The 15,897-nt window shown below is 33.4% G+C and overlaps 1 protein-coding gene across 1 annotated transcript in view; it reads right to left on the bottom strand.

The window, feature by feature from the left end:
• The window catches only part of LOC143257848 (tyrosine-protein phosphatase 69D-like), a 79,195-nt gene that overhangs the window by 37,821 nt on the left and 25,477 nt on the right, over nucleotides 1-15,897 (bottom strand). The window contains exons 6-13 of the mRNA XM_076516880.1: nucleotides 15,328-15,547; nucleotides 14,265-14,373; nucleotides 5,393-5,539; nucleotides 2,554-2,773; nucleotides 1,803-1,845; nucleotides 1,140-1,251; nucleotides 474-571; nucleotides 144-256 (exon numbers count right to left, since the gene is read on the bottom strand). Coding sequence (XP_076372995.1) covers nucleotides 144-256; nucleotides 474-571; nucleotides 1,140-1,251; nucleotides 1,803-1,845; nucleotides 2,554-2,773; nucleotides 5,393-5,539; nucleotides 14,265-14,373; nucleotides 15,328-15,547 — 1,062 coding nt within the window. The remainder of the gene's footprint in view (nucleotides 1-143; nucleotides 257-473; nucleotides 572-1,139; nucleotides 1,252-1,802; nucleotides 1,846-2,553; nucleotides 2,774-5,392; nucleotides 5,540-14,264; nucleotides 14,374-15,327; nucleotides 15,548-15,897) is intronic.

Below are 15,897 nucleotides of genomic sequence, written 5' to 3'. Positions count from 1 at the left end.
CCAAGAAGGTAAATCTGAGGTCAAGAAGTTGGTCAATTTGCCTAATCCTGTCGACAGTGTGATAATGGAGCCATTGATTATTAGATTGGTAATTATCATTAGTTGCCCACCACTATAAATAACAACTACAATTTATTTGTTACCTCAAATTCATTCTGAAAAATGAGATTATTATCTTTATGTTTTTCCATATAAGCAGTTGGTAGATCCTCAGCTGACAAAGGCCCAGTGTAGGACACTTTTGATAAATGATTTCCTGAAAGAAAATAAGTTATTCTTACTTATGTCATTTATATTCTATACATAAAGTTCAGAAAGTGTGGTAACTGAACAAACGTGTTGTACACATGTGATGTATATTATTGACAAAATTTACAAAATATTATGGTACTTTCTTAAACACAGATAGTATACTGACATCAACAGAAATGGCTAGAAATTCATCTTTAGCTTAGAAATACCAAAATTTCTACCTTTTGGGACATGTCCATTTTTATGAATAGTTCTACGAATCAGTGCAGTCAGACCAATCCGATCTCCTTCCTCTTCGTAAAGGTGATTATTTTTCTTTCTGTATTTCATTAAGATTAATAGTATACCAAATTACAAAGTTTATTGCAATACAAAATGTGGTTGAAACACAGAAAATATTAATCGCACAATTTAAACCTAAAAAATTATGGAGGTATATTGATTGTAATCATGAAATGTAAATTTGTTTATCACTGCTTGATTTATGAAAACTGTAAAATATACACAATTATATAAGCCCATTATGGATAGTTGAATATTTAAACACACTACCTTAGCTTATAGGTTAAATTGCACTGAATACAAGATAGAAAAGTCAAAAGTTCCAGAATATTTATATTACTTGGAACAAAAATTTATATACTACTTTAGTTGCAGTAGTTGCATAATAGAAAAATAAAAGATCTAATAATCTAATTCAACTATCCATTACCATCCTTATATCACCAAATATTTTACTCATTAAGAAAAATTCATTTCTAATGTAAACAAGACACTGAATGTTGAATCCAATACTAAAAAGCTTTTGCAAATATAAGTACTAAATTTTTATGTCTAAGCTATTGAATACTTTCTATTTTATCACCTAATTGCAAAAGAAAGAATACCTGACAACACATTGGATCAAAACAAACACCAGCACCAGAAGAACAAGTCCACAAATAATACCCAGAATAACAGTCATCAGACTTTCAACTGGTTCTGGTTCTGGTGTAGAGCCTAAAAAATATACTTCAAATTAACTATTTTTCAACATTCATTAACCAATCATGCAGGAAATAGTTAAAGATAAAAGGGGTAAACTTTGTACACAAAAATCTCATAAATTTAACCCTTTAATGAATTATAGTTCTAAGAAATTATTATAACTAAAACTAAATTATTTTTCACTAAATTAGCAATGTAGGGGAAAATGAATAGTTGACCAATCTGACATTAAATATATAATACCACCATTTTTATTGGCACTCTGTGAAAGTTTGTACATTTTGATAAGTCTGTGCAAGTAGGATTAATTAAACTGAAGACTGGGTTAGACACTCATCATTCATTAAGTATACAAAATTGACAGACTGTGTTCTCCAAATTACATTATTTATTAATAAATATAATTTCCATTATCAATTATTTAAGAAAACTAGTGATTATTAATTCTGTTTTAAAAACGTAACTTTAGTATCTGTCATACAAATGGTTCCATGGAAAGTATCAATATAACTATTAATTAACATTATCATTTATTATATAAATAAAGTTTTCCAATGACATACCAGTTTGTATTAAGCTGAAATAAGGACTTTGTTTTGATAGCACCTGAAAAAAACAAATTCTTTTTTCAGTTACACACAAAATTTTTTTGCCAAGTTTATTTGAATAAATTAGATTATAATTTATTAATCAGACAATTTTCTGTTAATGCATACTAACATGTATGTAAAGTTAATATAATTATAAATCCTTCATACCACTTAAAAATCACCAGCAGTTACCATTACGTTATTTCAAGTTACACTTAAGACGCTAGTGCTAGCCATATTAGGCTTAACATAAGCACCAAAGTAAATTACTTTGAAGTATGCCTACGTTAGAAGCATAATTTCACATCGCAATAGAATAATACAAACATATTAGAATATTTCAAAATTAGATGATACATTACTAGAATAATGTAAAAATACTCAAGCTACAAACGCAATTTTTTTTTAATCTACTCACTACTTGTTCCTCACCTAACATCAAATTTTTTTATTATATTCATACTGCCATCTAGCGTTTAACACGTAAAAGAGATCACTTGTACTTTTTTACGTGGGTAGTTCTAAAGTTGTGTATTAAGAATGACAATGTTTGAATCCTATATGTATAAAAATTAATTGCCACGTGTATTAATAATGTGTCTTTAGTGCATTTTATGTGTAAAACATTTTTATTGTTTTAATAATATAAATGCCTAATACAATTGAACATTAAGTATATTCTCTTGGTAACACGAACTTTCAAAAACGTAATTGTTGTAAATACCTTTCCATTTAGACCGGTGATTTGCAACTCGACATAGCCTGTGTAGTTTGCACTTGGAGCAAGTTCACCATCATAAATGTTCTCGTATTCTGACGCAGGTTCTTGCGTTTTTATTCCCTTCAGAATAGATCTTTCAGACCTCAAATCGGGTCTGTTCGATCGGTTATTACACATACTGTAATGGCCGTCTCCTATGATAACCTCAGTGACGAAATGTTCACTTGATAAAAGGAAAGTTGTAAACACATAGTTTCTTTTAATATCAATTAATGTAAAAATGTAACAAATAAAATATTCATTTCAGTCAAACAATTATTTTAATTATCTAAAAGGTTTTGTTTTGGCATGTTCTTTGTCTATACATTTGTGTTATACTCTATCACTGTAATCTATTATAGACGTAGTACAATCAATCCTCAGTTACTTGCAAGTTGAATTTCGCTATTTAATGTCATCTAATGTGTTTCTTTTTTTAAATGTGATAAGTTATAACATGGCATATAATGTTTCGTAATAACATGGGACCTATTGGTCCATCTTGGCCGTTCCACACTCTAAACAAACTTAAAAACAAATTAAACCCAACCTTATCATACATGTTCTTATTAAGGTTTTCTTACACTTATTTAAATTTACTGTCTCTACAACATCTCAAGGCAACCAATTACAAAGGCTAATTACTCTGTAAGAAAAATAAAACTGTCTTAAACTGCTAAAATTTATATTTCTGTTCCCTGGTTTAATTATTCTCACTGTTAAATATGAAAAAAGATGATGCAACAGCACTATCAATTCCTTTTATAATCTTAAACACCTCAATCAGATCCCCTCTAACACTTCTTTGTTTCATGAAAAAAACAATTTCAGATATTTTAGCCTCTCCTTGTATGACAACCCCTATGTCCCAGGCACAATTCTAGTAGCCCTTCTCTGAACCCTTTCTAACAATTCAATGTTCTTCCTAAGGTAAGGAATCCAAGATTAAATACAGTACTCCAAATGTGGCTTAATCAGGGACCTATACAATGACATTATAACCTCTTTAGACTTATATTCAATATTTCTGTACATACAACCTAAACTCCTATTTGCCACACTACTAGCAACAGAACACTGCTTTGATGGCTTTAGAGTCTGATCGACTATAACACCAAGATCACTTTCTACACCTCACTGTTAAGGTTATTCCTATCCAACTTATACATATAATTCTAATTATGATAACCTACATGCATTTTCTTGCACTTATTATAATTAAAACCTATCTGCCATGAATTCACCCAACTCACTAAATTATTTAAATCATTTTGTAAAGCAGCAGCATCCTATTCACGGCTAGCAACACTCAAGACTTCGATATCATTAGTAAATTTAATTAATTTGTTGACTATTTCTTTGTCTATGTCATTGATGTAAATCAAAAAGAGCAAAGGTTCTACGACGGAGTCCTGAGGTACCCCACTTATAGCATTAGTCCAGTTTGACTCAATTTCATTTGTAACAACCCTCTGCTTTCTTTCATCCAGCCACTCTATCAAATTTGCTAACTTATCCCCCACATCTATAGAGACAATTTTTTACAAGCCTTTTATGTAGCACTTTGTCAAATGCTTTCTGAAAACCTAGTCACACCAAACCCACAGCCTTATCTTTAACTACATAAGCAGTAACCTTTTCAAATGATGTCAAAAGATTTGTAAGGCAAGATTTTCCCTTAGTGAAACTATGTTGGCTATGCAATAAAATTCTAAACTTTGTAAAGTGACATTGCAAAGCATCTTTTAACAGACTTTCCAGATACCAGCCTTCCTTTATCATCCCTCAAGGATACTACCTCAATTTTGCCCCACCCAAAGTGGCAGAGAACAGATACCTCATTGTGTAGTTTTGTGCTCAGTTCCAAAAACAAACAACCACACTTATCTCAATTCTAACATTTTTTCGTTTATCCTTAATGTATTTAAAGAAATTCTTACTGTTAATTTTTACATTTTCAGCCAACCTTTTCTCATACATCCTTTTTGATGCCATAATATCCTATTTCACTTACTTTTCTGATATTCTATAATATTCTGTGTGTCTTGTAATATTAGTTAATTTAAATTTCTTAAAATTATGATGCTTTTTAAAATTTTAGCCCTTAAACCTTTTGCGAGTGAACCTGGTTTCTACTGCAGCTACCATTCCTTTCTTTCTGTAAGTAATGTTTACTTGGATAATTAAAAAATTTCACATCTGATCAATGTCTCCAAATAACTAAGCTGTCCAATTCACAACAGGAAATTCTTATCACATCCCATGAAAGTTTGCTTTTTTGAATTATGTAACCAAAATATCATTATTCCTTATCTCTATATGCAGCAAAACATCAAACCTAATAGACCAATGATCACTTGCACCCAGATGTTTCTCAATTTCTACTCTCTCGATTATTTCCATATTTCAAGTTAACAAGAAATCTAAAATAGCATTTTTTAGTAAGTATACAATGGATATTAATATTTATTTTGAAAACGATACGATATTCAGAACTAAGACATAATTAATTTCGGATCAGATTATTCTGAAACACTGTTATTAGATGGTATCTGACATATTTTACCTTTATTATATAATAAACAGTAGTAGTTTTAAACTAAAAATTTGCGAGTTTTAGATCGAATACAGAAAACTAAATCTTCAAACAGAAAATATCTTCTTAGTTTATCTTACAAAATTCTCAATTAACACAAAGCCAAAATAATTAGTCTTACTCGCCTGTTTATAAAGTTTTAATTTGGAAAATTTATCCTCATTATTATTATATAAAAATAAAATATTTCTGTTGATGTTTGCACACCTTGTAAATGCTTCAGCCACATAGGCTCCGTGGCCTTTCTCCAGGTGGACTACTTTGTATGTAGAGAGACGAAGTGCACTTGGTTCTGGAGGTAACGAAGAAAGAGGTTCCCCAAATTTCATCTTAATGACAATGACCCTGTAACACCTACACGACAGAGGATAAAATATATCTATGTCATAGGACTATTTGATCATGCTATAATTGTATTTCAGTTTAACTGAATTGTTTTCAAAGCTCAATTCTTTAACGTGATACCAGGACATGAACAAAGTAAAGGGACAAACCCAAACGACAAAACTACAGATAAGCATTTACACAGCTTTATTACTGGGGTCGACTTACAAATGAGCTAATTGGACACTTATATTTTAATACCAGGTGATCAAATAATGGAACACAGGTGCAAAATGGGGGCCCAGCACGACCAGGTAGTTAGGGCGCTAAACTTAAAATCTGAGGGTCGCGGGTTCGAATACCCGTCGCACCAAACATGCTCGCCCTTTCAGCCATGGGAGCGTTATAATGTGACGGTCAATCCCACTATTGGTTTGTAAAAGAGTAGCCCAAGAGTTGGCGGTGGGTGGTGATAACTGGCTGTCTTCCCTCTAGTCTTACACTGCCAAATTAAAGACGGCCAGCGCAGATGACCCTCGTGTAGCTTTGTGAAAAATTCAAGTACAAAGAAATAAACAGCGTCAAACGGTTCCTCAGTTATTTTATCATAGTTGATGGATGTATTTGCAAACTATTTTGATATCCGAAGTTCGAATTAAAGCTTGCTATTATTTTGTCTAACATTGCCCTTTAATCTGTCGAAACAAATTCAATAAGAGAGTTATGACCCTTCGATAACTCTTTTAACTCGTATACTTAACGGAACAATTTCGAGTTACATTTAAAGTTTTACATTCGAGTGGCCCGGCATGACCAGGTTGGTTAAGGCGTTCGACTCGTAATCTGAGGGTCACGGGTTCGAATAGCCGTCGCACCAAAAATGCTCGCCCTTTCAGCCATGGGGGCGTTATAATGTGACGGTCAATCCCACTATTGGTTTGTAAAAGAGTAGCCCAAGAGTTGGCGGTGGGTGGTGATGACTGGCTGCCTTCCCTCTAGTCTTACAATGCTAAATTAGGGACGGCTAGCTCAGATAGCCTTCGTGTAGCTTTGTGCAAAGTTAAAAAAAGAAAGCAAACAAACATTCGAGCGTAAATTAAAATTATTTTGAAAACAGGAGAACGATTTCTGGTTTATTTAAAAAATAAAACAAGACAGATATATTATATTTTATTTAATAATAACAATAATTTTTGTTGCTGCAAACGATAAGCAGATTTTCTTTGCTGACAGCAGAATATATATAACCTACCGGCGAGTAATGAAAGTGTGAAGAACATTTATGCCTTAGTGTAACATATTACATAAAAATTAGTTCTGTGAAAAGAAAACAACAAATATTATGTCACACCGCTACAGTTTCTGCCACAGGCGGACGCCTATTTGTCAGTAATATCTGTCGTATTTCATACTGTCATAAATATATTACTTGGTATGCAATGGGAACTCGAACATTTCTGTCAAATGTTAATGGATTTTATGTTGTATGAAAATAACGGAAGATGGCAGTAATGGCTCTGTTAATTTTCTATCAAATAAAATTACGAATTAATACAAATGAGGTTATCTCAAACAAACACTTTGATCAATTTTGTGTTTGTAATACTTTGCAGTTTGCACTATGTAATATTAACAGATTGAAATTATTTTCCTGAGACACGAATTAAGATTCGTATGTACAATATAGGTTTTCACTTGCTATTCACTGATAGTTTGTTTTGGAAGTTATACATTTCTTACTCCTTAAAATCTGTTTTTCAAATTCAACAACCATGCGTATTGTACTAAAAGGCTGTGCGAAATAATCCGGGCATTAATTTAACGTTGTCTTATAAGTTGTTGCTAAATTATAAGAACCAGTGATTCTAGCTTTATCGTTGTTAAGCATATCTTTGGTCATTGTCTATTTTGTTTAAGCACCACTTAATAAATTGTTTCTGACAAATAATCTAATAAAAAAAAAAAAACACTGGGATTTGCATGTGTAAAAGTTGTCTGTTATGAAGTTATAAAATATACACATACATTCTTAGAACGCTTACATTTCTATTATTTTGCTGACAGTATCTAACATCGTGCTGTATGCTGTATTATCATTGTTACAATTTAATTTCTTGCTAGAGGGAGCTGCTAAACAGGATGATGAATCTAAATCTATAAAATTCGTAAAAGTAGTCCAAGAATATCTAGAAAGTGCATAATGATGTAATAACTCAGAAATTTCGTAGAATTAGGAGAAACGAAAGTACATTACAAACAAGAGCAGTCAATGTATGTATAGATTCATTTAGAATTTACTTGAGTTTATGTATTCAATATTATAAAACTTATCCAATGAGATTTATTATGTCTATGCAGTTACTGGAATGACTAGCAAGGAAATTCTGTAATTGGCTCCTGAATTGGACATACTTATCATTTGTCAAGGAAATCTCTTGTTTGTTTTGAATTTCGCACAAAGCTACTCGAGGGCTATCTGTGCTAGCCATCCCTAATTTAGCAGTGTAAGACTAGAGGGAAGGCAGCTAGTCATCACCACCCACCGCCAACTCTTGGGCTACTCTTTTACCAACGAATAGTGGGATTGACCGTCACATTGTAACGCCCCCACGGCTGGGAGGGCGAGCATGTTTGGCGCGACTCGGGCGTGAACCCGCGATCCTCAGATTACGAAGCGCACGCCTTAACGCGCTAGGACATGCCAGACCTCAGAAAATCTCTACTTAACATTATTATTACTAAGCTTACAGTAACTAGAATAATATCTCAGTGATGTCGAGAAAACCCACTTGTAGAGAAAAATATATATGTAAAAACGGCTCGTTTGGGTTGAGAAATATTTTTACGTAGAGGAGCGAACAACTTTTTCACATATGTAAAATAATATTTGTTGAAAACTTTTGTTTTCGAAGCTGGTCCTAAAGTGGATGTAGCGAACATTAAAGAGTGTATAAATAAATTAAGTTGTTCTTTTTACGCGGACTGGGTGTGTGTGTTTTTCTTATAGTAACGCCACAACAGGCTATCTGCTGTGTCAACCGAGAGAAACGAAACCCTTAATTTTAGCATTGTAAATCCGTAGGCTTACTGCGATCCCAGCGGGGGACAACGCGGGCTGATTTTTTCCCCAAGTAATTCAAATAAAAAACAAACAGAAGAAAATCCCCCCAACGATAAAATAGCTTACAACAATATTTTACTTTAGAAACTGACAATCTACTTTTCATGTTTAAATATAATATTCCAACTTTTAGGAATATCTGGTGTTTTAGTAACTAAAAAAAGATACGAATAGAGGATACCGTAATGCATTAGAAAGCCCTAAATGAAGAATTATTAGAGATACATTTAGACAATAGATGAAATAGTTGGGTTCGTGGTACAATTTTCAGGGTAAAGGTGAATTACATGCTAGAGATGGATTATACAACATATTAGGTTTAACTGTTTAGAGAAGCTTTAAATGTAGTAATCAAGATAGTTTAAATAAAATGCAGACAGTAGACAGGGACCTTTGGAAGTAAACAAAGTAATACGATAGCTAGAACAACGATGAGATAGGAAACAGGATTTGGAGCTTAGTTGTAATTGTTCAAATGTTAAAAGTAAGAAATAAAATGAACGACTTCGGGGCTCTACTTAACATTGAAGACTATTATAAAATATAAAGTAAAGATATTTGTGAAGAGTGAAAAATACAAATTATTTATTATATGTTATTAAACAATGATGGATATTTTAAAAGAACGGGTGGGTTGGCTCTTTAAATAAGAGATAAACTATAGGCTGTTGGGAATGAATATATTAAAAATGGATGTAAAGGAGCTCTTTTCTTTGATTGTCAAACCCAGTGCTAAGCTACGTGGCGACTACCTGCATTATACAGCCCTAATTTTGAACTGCTAGACTCGAGGGAAGGTGTCTAGTGAAGATCGCCCACAATCTGTTCTTGGGTTGCTCTTGTCAGACTGAATAGTGTGATTGGACACTCACTCTCCTAACGTATCTATAGCTCCAAACTAAAAAAAAACAACAACATTAAGTATTAATGGCAAGCGAAAACCCATGTATCCTCAAATTCACAGTCTGAAGCGAAAATACATCTAAGCTCCAGAGTCTGAAGCGAAAATACATATCCTCAAATATGTAGTCTCAAATCTACTGTCTAAAGCGAAAACCCATACCTTGAGTCCGCAGTCTGAAGCGAAAACCCATATAACCTCAAATTCATAGTCTGGCACTGGGATGCTCGAGGGTGGGCCAATAAAGTTAACACTAACAACAATGGTTTTACAATAAAGTTAAAGTAAGGAAGTGTTAAAATATGATTTTGGTCATTAAAGGATGATAATAGCAAGAGTTTTATTCAATACTATGAGATGGTTGAGCTTTTGGATGTATTCCCTTATCCTGTTTTAATATTAGAAGATACTGGCAAAATTTGTGATCTTAAGAATTCTATGGAAAATACTTGAATCACTTACATATTTTACTTTGTGGTTTCTAAAGAGGTTGAGAGATTAGAAGCAGATAAAGCATTGAAACCAAACAAATTTTTCTGTAGACTTTTGAAGGAGGTCAAATATAAAATACACTAGCTTCTTCCTTTCCATAGTCAGTGGTTAGGCCTTTGAGAGGTCAAATATAAGATATACTATCTTTTTCCAAGTCCGTGGTGAGGCCCTTGGGAGGTCAAATATAAGATATACCAACACTCTTCCCATAGCTCCTGGGATTGGAGAGTTGCTAATTTTTCTCTTCTTTTTGAAGGGTATGATAAATGTTTTTCCGAAAATTATATATCTTTCATTCCTACTTCTGCAATGGGGATTTTCTTGAGAATTTTATAAGAGTGTGTGTATGTGTTTTCTTATAGCAAAGTCACATTGGGCTATCTGCTAAGTCCATCGAGGGGAATCAAACCCCTGATTTTAGTGTTGTAAATCCGTAGACTTACTGCTGTACCAGCGGGGGACAATAGTTTTATAATAAAGGCTTCAGAATTTCACCTAGTGAAATATGATATGAATGAAAACCAACACTGAGTCGCCAAAGGGAGCTAACCTGTTAAACTTTTCGAGAATATTACCTGTCATTTGGACGATGGAAGACGAGTTTCGAATTAAGATATTTACATAAGAAGAAAACTTTTAATAAAGTGACACACAAAAGATTAGTTAAGAAAATCACCTCTGTTGCAATTTGAGGAAAGTTAAGTTACTTGAAATACAGAATGGGAAAAAATCATAAGCTGTTATTAATTGATTCTAATCAAACTGTATCTTTCTTACTAATGGAATGTTTCAGAAGAGAGTGTTTGGATTCTTGGTTTTCTTATTTACACTAATGACATTAATAGGGGGATAAGTAGTGACGGTTGTTGTTGAACTTAGTGTTAGGCATCAAAGTAGCTGGAAAACAAGTAACATCTGTGAAATATGGTATGCTTTCACCAAATTACTGCCAAAACCCATGAAGAACCACTCTCCAATAAAAGACGACTGAGTTATCGTCCTAAAAGTATAATTCATAAGATGAACTCAGTAAAGACTAGTTAAGAGGGTTTCCTTGCCATATTGAATTACTACTACCAGCATAATTGGGTAAATGATACTGTGGAAGAGAAACATGAATCAAAGCTGATATGTGAGAAGACTCTGAAGTTTATCGCAGTCGTTTTAGGTTTGGAATATGTCAATTCTGGCAAAACAGGCATTAGTGTAACAAGTGTAAAATGTGTTTCAGCCATATCAACTACCATAAGATGCACAACGAAACATGGAAGCTGGCAATTAGATTGGACAGTCATCAACACTGATCTGTATCATAGATCACAAATGTCGCCGATTGCCTTTCAACAACTAAATTGTGAATGTAGTTCACAGTGAAATTTCCATCAAATACCGTGTGCTAATCTTTCTTAATTAAATTCTGATGTACAACAGATGACTCAGCAAAACTGAAATCATAAAACAAATTACAATCAACCATTAACAGATAGCAGGGATATAAAATGGTGCAATGACTTAGGAATGGGCATCACTTCTGCCATAGCCACATACAAGCTGATGAGAACAAGCGTCAACATTCTTTGTGAGCACTTCTATCTCTATAAAAGAAACACTGAAGTACATGAAGGTAGCTTTGACAGATAATCAACTTCAAGAGCCACTGAAGTACAGAAAGGTAAATTTGACAGATAATCAACTTTAAGAGCCACATTAAGACTATATTTATCGTAAATACTAAAGGCATCAATGCATTAAACGATACTGAAGAATATAAATTTGAAGAAAACTCAAGTATTATTCATTTCATTTCGAATTAGCACAACTGATGAATAACATGAATGTCACACAACTAGATCAGATTGAAGATATACAAAACGCAAATTTGAGACTTCATCCATCCCCAAAGCTCTACTACACCTAACCCACAAGTCTCAGAGGCATCACAAAACAACAGAAGCATTCGAATACAAAGAAAGTTATTCAGTAGTATCTTGCAGGGCGAAGCCCATGCATTCCATTTACAAGCCACTGTTCTTTTCAACTATGTAATGTCAGCTTCACACGATAACGCAGCTACCAGTCAAGCAGAGGAACTGCTTAATTAAAAGGCACTTCATTAGACAGTCATTGATGGACAAGTGCTATACCACTAAGATAATTCGTCATCACCAGTTTTCATATTTATACATGTGAGAAAATAGTATCTGATGCCACTGGGACATGTGGAGATCAGCCTCAATAAAATATGTAGAGACTGAGCAGAAGATGAAACAGAGAAAACTGTCAGTGTTACCATCTACACCCTAGACAGCAAGAGAGCTGGTTAGTCTTCTCACAAACAGCACAAAAAAAGAGCTGGAAGTCATAAAAGTAACTTTTATCTGGATCGCTGAAAGTAATAAACCACAAATGACGAGTACCACAAACACAAAAAGGAGTACTACATAGAATTTAGGGTGATATCCTTGTGAATGACAAAGCAAATCAACTGTCATGTAAGACAACCACATGTATAAATGTGTCAAGTCGTGCAGAGGTAAAGCTGAACAAAAAATGAGAAAGTTCACACAATAAGAGTGTTTATCAAATGCAGTATGACAATATTCGCAGAATATTGACTTCCTCTCCACTAAAATAGGTAATCATGGAAGGTCTTCATTGACACTCAGAAGGAATGAACTTGGAAAACAAAGTATTGTAAGGTATAGCTACGAAAAATAAAACATGACGAATCGAAAGGCAGCATTTAACCTGAAAATTTCTTATAACAATGGTAAAGAGATAGGAGAAGTGTCATAGTCAATGTACAAAATCTAAAGTGAAGCAAAGTGGGAATCAGTAGAAGTTTGGGACTGTATCTTAGCTAATGATGTCTGCAGAAAAGTACTGTAAATCCTGTTCTATCAAGGACACGATTCATCGAATGATGGAGTTATCCTCTAGCACGAAAATGATTTTGAATATACGACAAGGATAGAGACCAATTACATATCCACAATCATGATATAGCCTGGACAATGTTCTGATATTCATATTCTCGAGGTTGTATAAGGTTTAAGGTAGAAAGTCGACTCAAGAGTTTGATTTAACTTCGGGGAATAATCTGCAACAATAAATCACAATCCTACATTAACAAAATGTATCTCAATATGAAAACAAGGTTTAATACTTAAGGTAAAACAGAGGGATCTTAATCAAAATTTTCCAGTTTATTATCTTCTGTTTTATACTTGCAGTAATAATGTTTCGTACCATTAATAAATTAACCGTCTAGTCGCCACTGTTGATTTTTTGTTACTCCTGAAACTGTATCACTTTCATGTTTCTCTAATTTATTCAACACAGTATATCTTTAGAAATTAGATATTTGGAAATAAAAATGTGGGATGGAGATTCAAACCAGCAACTCTTAGGAGCGCTCTAACCACCTGGCCAGGTAAATGAAAATACAAACATACAAACAAAAACTTAAAATATGCTATTATACAAACTTAAACTGACACATTTTGTTTCAATTTTTATTTTATAATTATTTACATTACAGATGTTTGGCCGTTAAGTTTGTTTCTTTTATTTAAATCGGAAATGAACGTTAGTAAACACCTCCCCGTGCCACAGCGCCATGTCTGCGGACTCAGAGTTCCAAAATACCGGTTTCGATACCCGTGATGGGCAGAACACAGATAGTCCATTGTGTAACTTTGTGCTTAATTCCAAACAAACAAACTTTTGTAAACAGGTGAAGTTACTTGCCTCATTACTTGCACCTTAGCGTTTTTGAACTTCTCAACTAGGACAAATGAACTTAATTTTAAATTACTTGAAATAACTGATTTTTTTCTAAGATATGAACTATATAGGTTATTGTATTAAATATATTGGTTTTGCAAAAACAAAAGCAGTTATTTGTAACTGGTAAAATATTTCACCAAAAATGTTTACATATATTTAAAACATTTCTGTCAACTATGTATCGAGTAAAATTATGTTCTGAAGATTCAGCAAACAGAGATTTTTTAAATAGAAACATTTATCTCTGAAAAGCATTTAGTGTGCATAAAAAATCGAAATTCCATTTGTTAAAATAATTAATGTATATGAAAATATTTAGTATTTTTAACAGACGCTTAGTGTTGAAAAACGTTTAATACAGTTGTTTGCTGTTCAATTCTTCATTTGTCTAGGTTAGTGTTTTTATGTAATCGAATGATATTTAATCATTGGTATTTTCATATCTCACGTACTTGATTGATCCATTCCTCTCTGACATTCGTTTCAGCTTCAACACTAGATGTCTTTCTTGATTACTATTCCTCATATTTTGGAGTTGAAACTGGGGCAGTTCTGTAGGAGCTGAAATACCCAGAATAAAGACAATTTTACAACTGCAGTTTCAAATTCACTTATATCGTGAATGTAATATCCGGAGGCGTCGTTAGGTGCTTAAAGGATTCAAGACTTGGGCGTGGGAATTTTCGTCGTTTCGGTGTGATATCGATCATTGTTTTATATTCTGATTTCTCAAGACACTAACTGGGGACTCGGGGTAATGCCAAGTAAAACTGGGAAACGGGATCCTTGTGTCAGCACCTAGCGACGCCTCTGATAATATCGGTCAAATGACTCAAAAAAGATAATGAAAACGTTTCGATATTTTTAGTTAGAGTAAAGAGAAATTACGATCTTATATCTTGTTAAATAGTCTATATAGTTTTATCATGACTCCAACCTTGGATCTACAGGCTCAAGTTAATTCTTGTTCATAACTGGCATTATGAAAGTAAGGAGAGGCGTTATGACGTTTAAAGGCTACACATCTGAATCATCCTGTTTTTCTCTGTCGATTGGATCACAGTTTTGTGTTTGCGTATTTACAAACATATTTTTAATGCTGGGTAATGTCACAGCAAATTATCTTTATTTCTCTGAATGAGTGAAGCGTAAGAAGTTTGACCAGTGATTTTAAACGTAGCACTCTTTGTTTCGATTTAATCTATTGTCGTTGTTTTTTTTATAACGTGAATACTGTAACATCAGTTACGTATGTATAGCAGTGGAAGTACAAACCATGTGTAGTCATATTAATATATTCGGACTGAATATAAGGGCCTAACAAATTCAGCTTCTGAAAAAGTGATGAGGTTTACTTTCTAGGTTTGCTTTTAATTAGAATTCACCATAGTATCAATGTCTTAACAGCAAGTAATAATTGTGTAATGACATTTTATAGTAGATAATAAAAATTACCAGAGGGATAAACACCATTTCAATAAGTCTATACATTACAGAAATAAGGTATAGTCCTACCGACAGGGGAAGTGGAGCACGTGGCCATCTTTGTAGGAACACTAAGTGGACCACATCCGGAACGGTTGTTTGTACATACACGGGCGGTGTAGTTAGTGTTAGGCTTTACTCTGGTCCTGAACTTCAGTCTTTCTGTTTTGACCTTGTGCAATGTTTGAAATCGATCGACAGTCATTTGTCCATTCGAATTTTTATAAAGAGCTTCTCCATCTAGAGTAACCTTGAAAATAATTAGAAGGAAGTTAAAGTATCTTTATGTATGTCTTAAACATAAGGCTTACATTGATTAACTAATAGGTTTGTCCTACAGGACGAAGCTACCGGACTTTTGTGATGGTACTACGGTTTTACAGGTCTGTTGGAGAAGATTGTTGGATGACTATAAATTTATTACAAGACTTGTGCGACATAAGCTATGGGTTTGTTGTGTAGATCAAAGTAATCACATTGGCACTGGGATCTCATAGAAGGGAGGCAGTCCTTGTAAGCGTCCGTGAATTGGGTATTTAAGAATTAATAACATTTTAACCAAACTGAAAATCGTATTTTCAGCGAGAACTGCGCACATTT

This window comes from Tachypleus tridentatus, chromosome 7 (assembly GCF_004210375.1).
Source record: "Tachypleus tridentatus isolate NWPU-2018 chromosome 7, ASM421037v1, whole genome shotgun sequence".
Classification (NCBI taxonomy): Eukaryota; Metazoa; Arthropoda; class Merostomata; order Xiphosura; family Limulidae; genus Tachypleus; species Tachypleus tridentatus.
The sequence above is the reverse complement of the archived record's forward strand: the minus strand, read 5'-3'. Positions and strand labels throughout refer to the sequence as shown.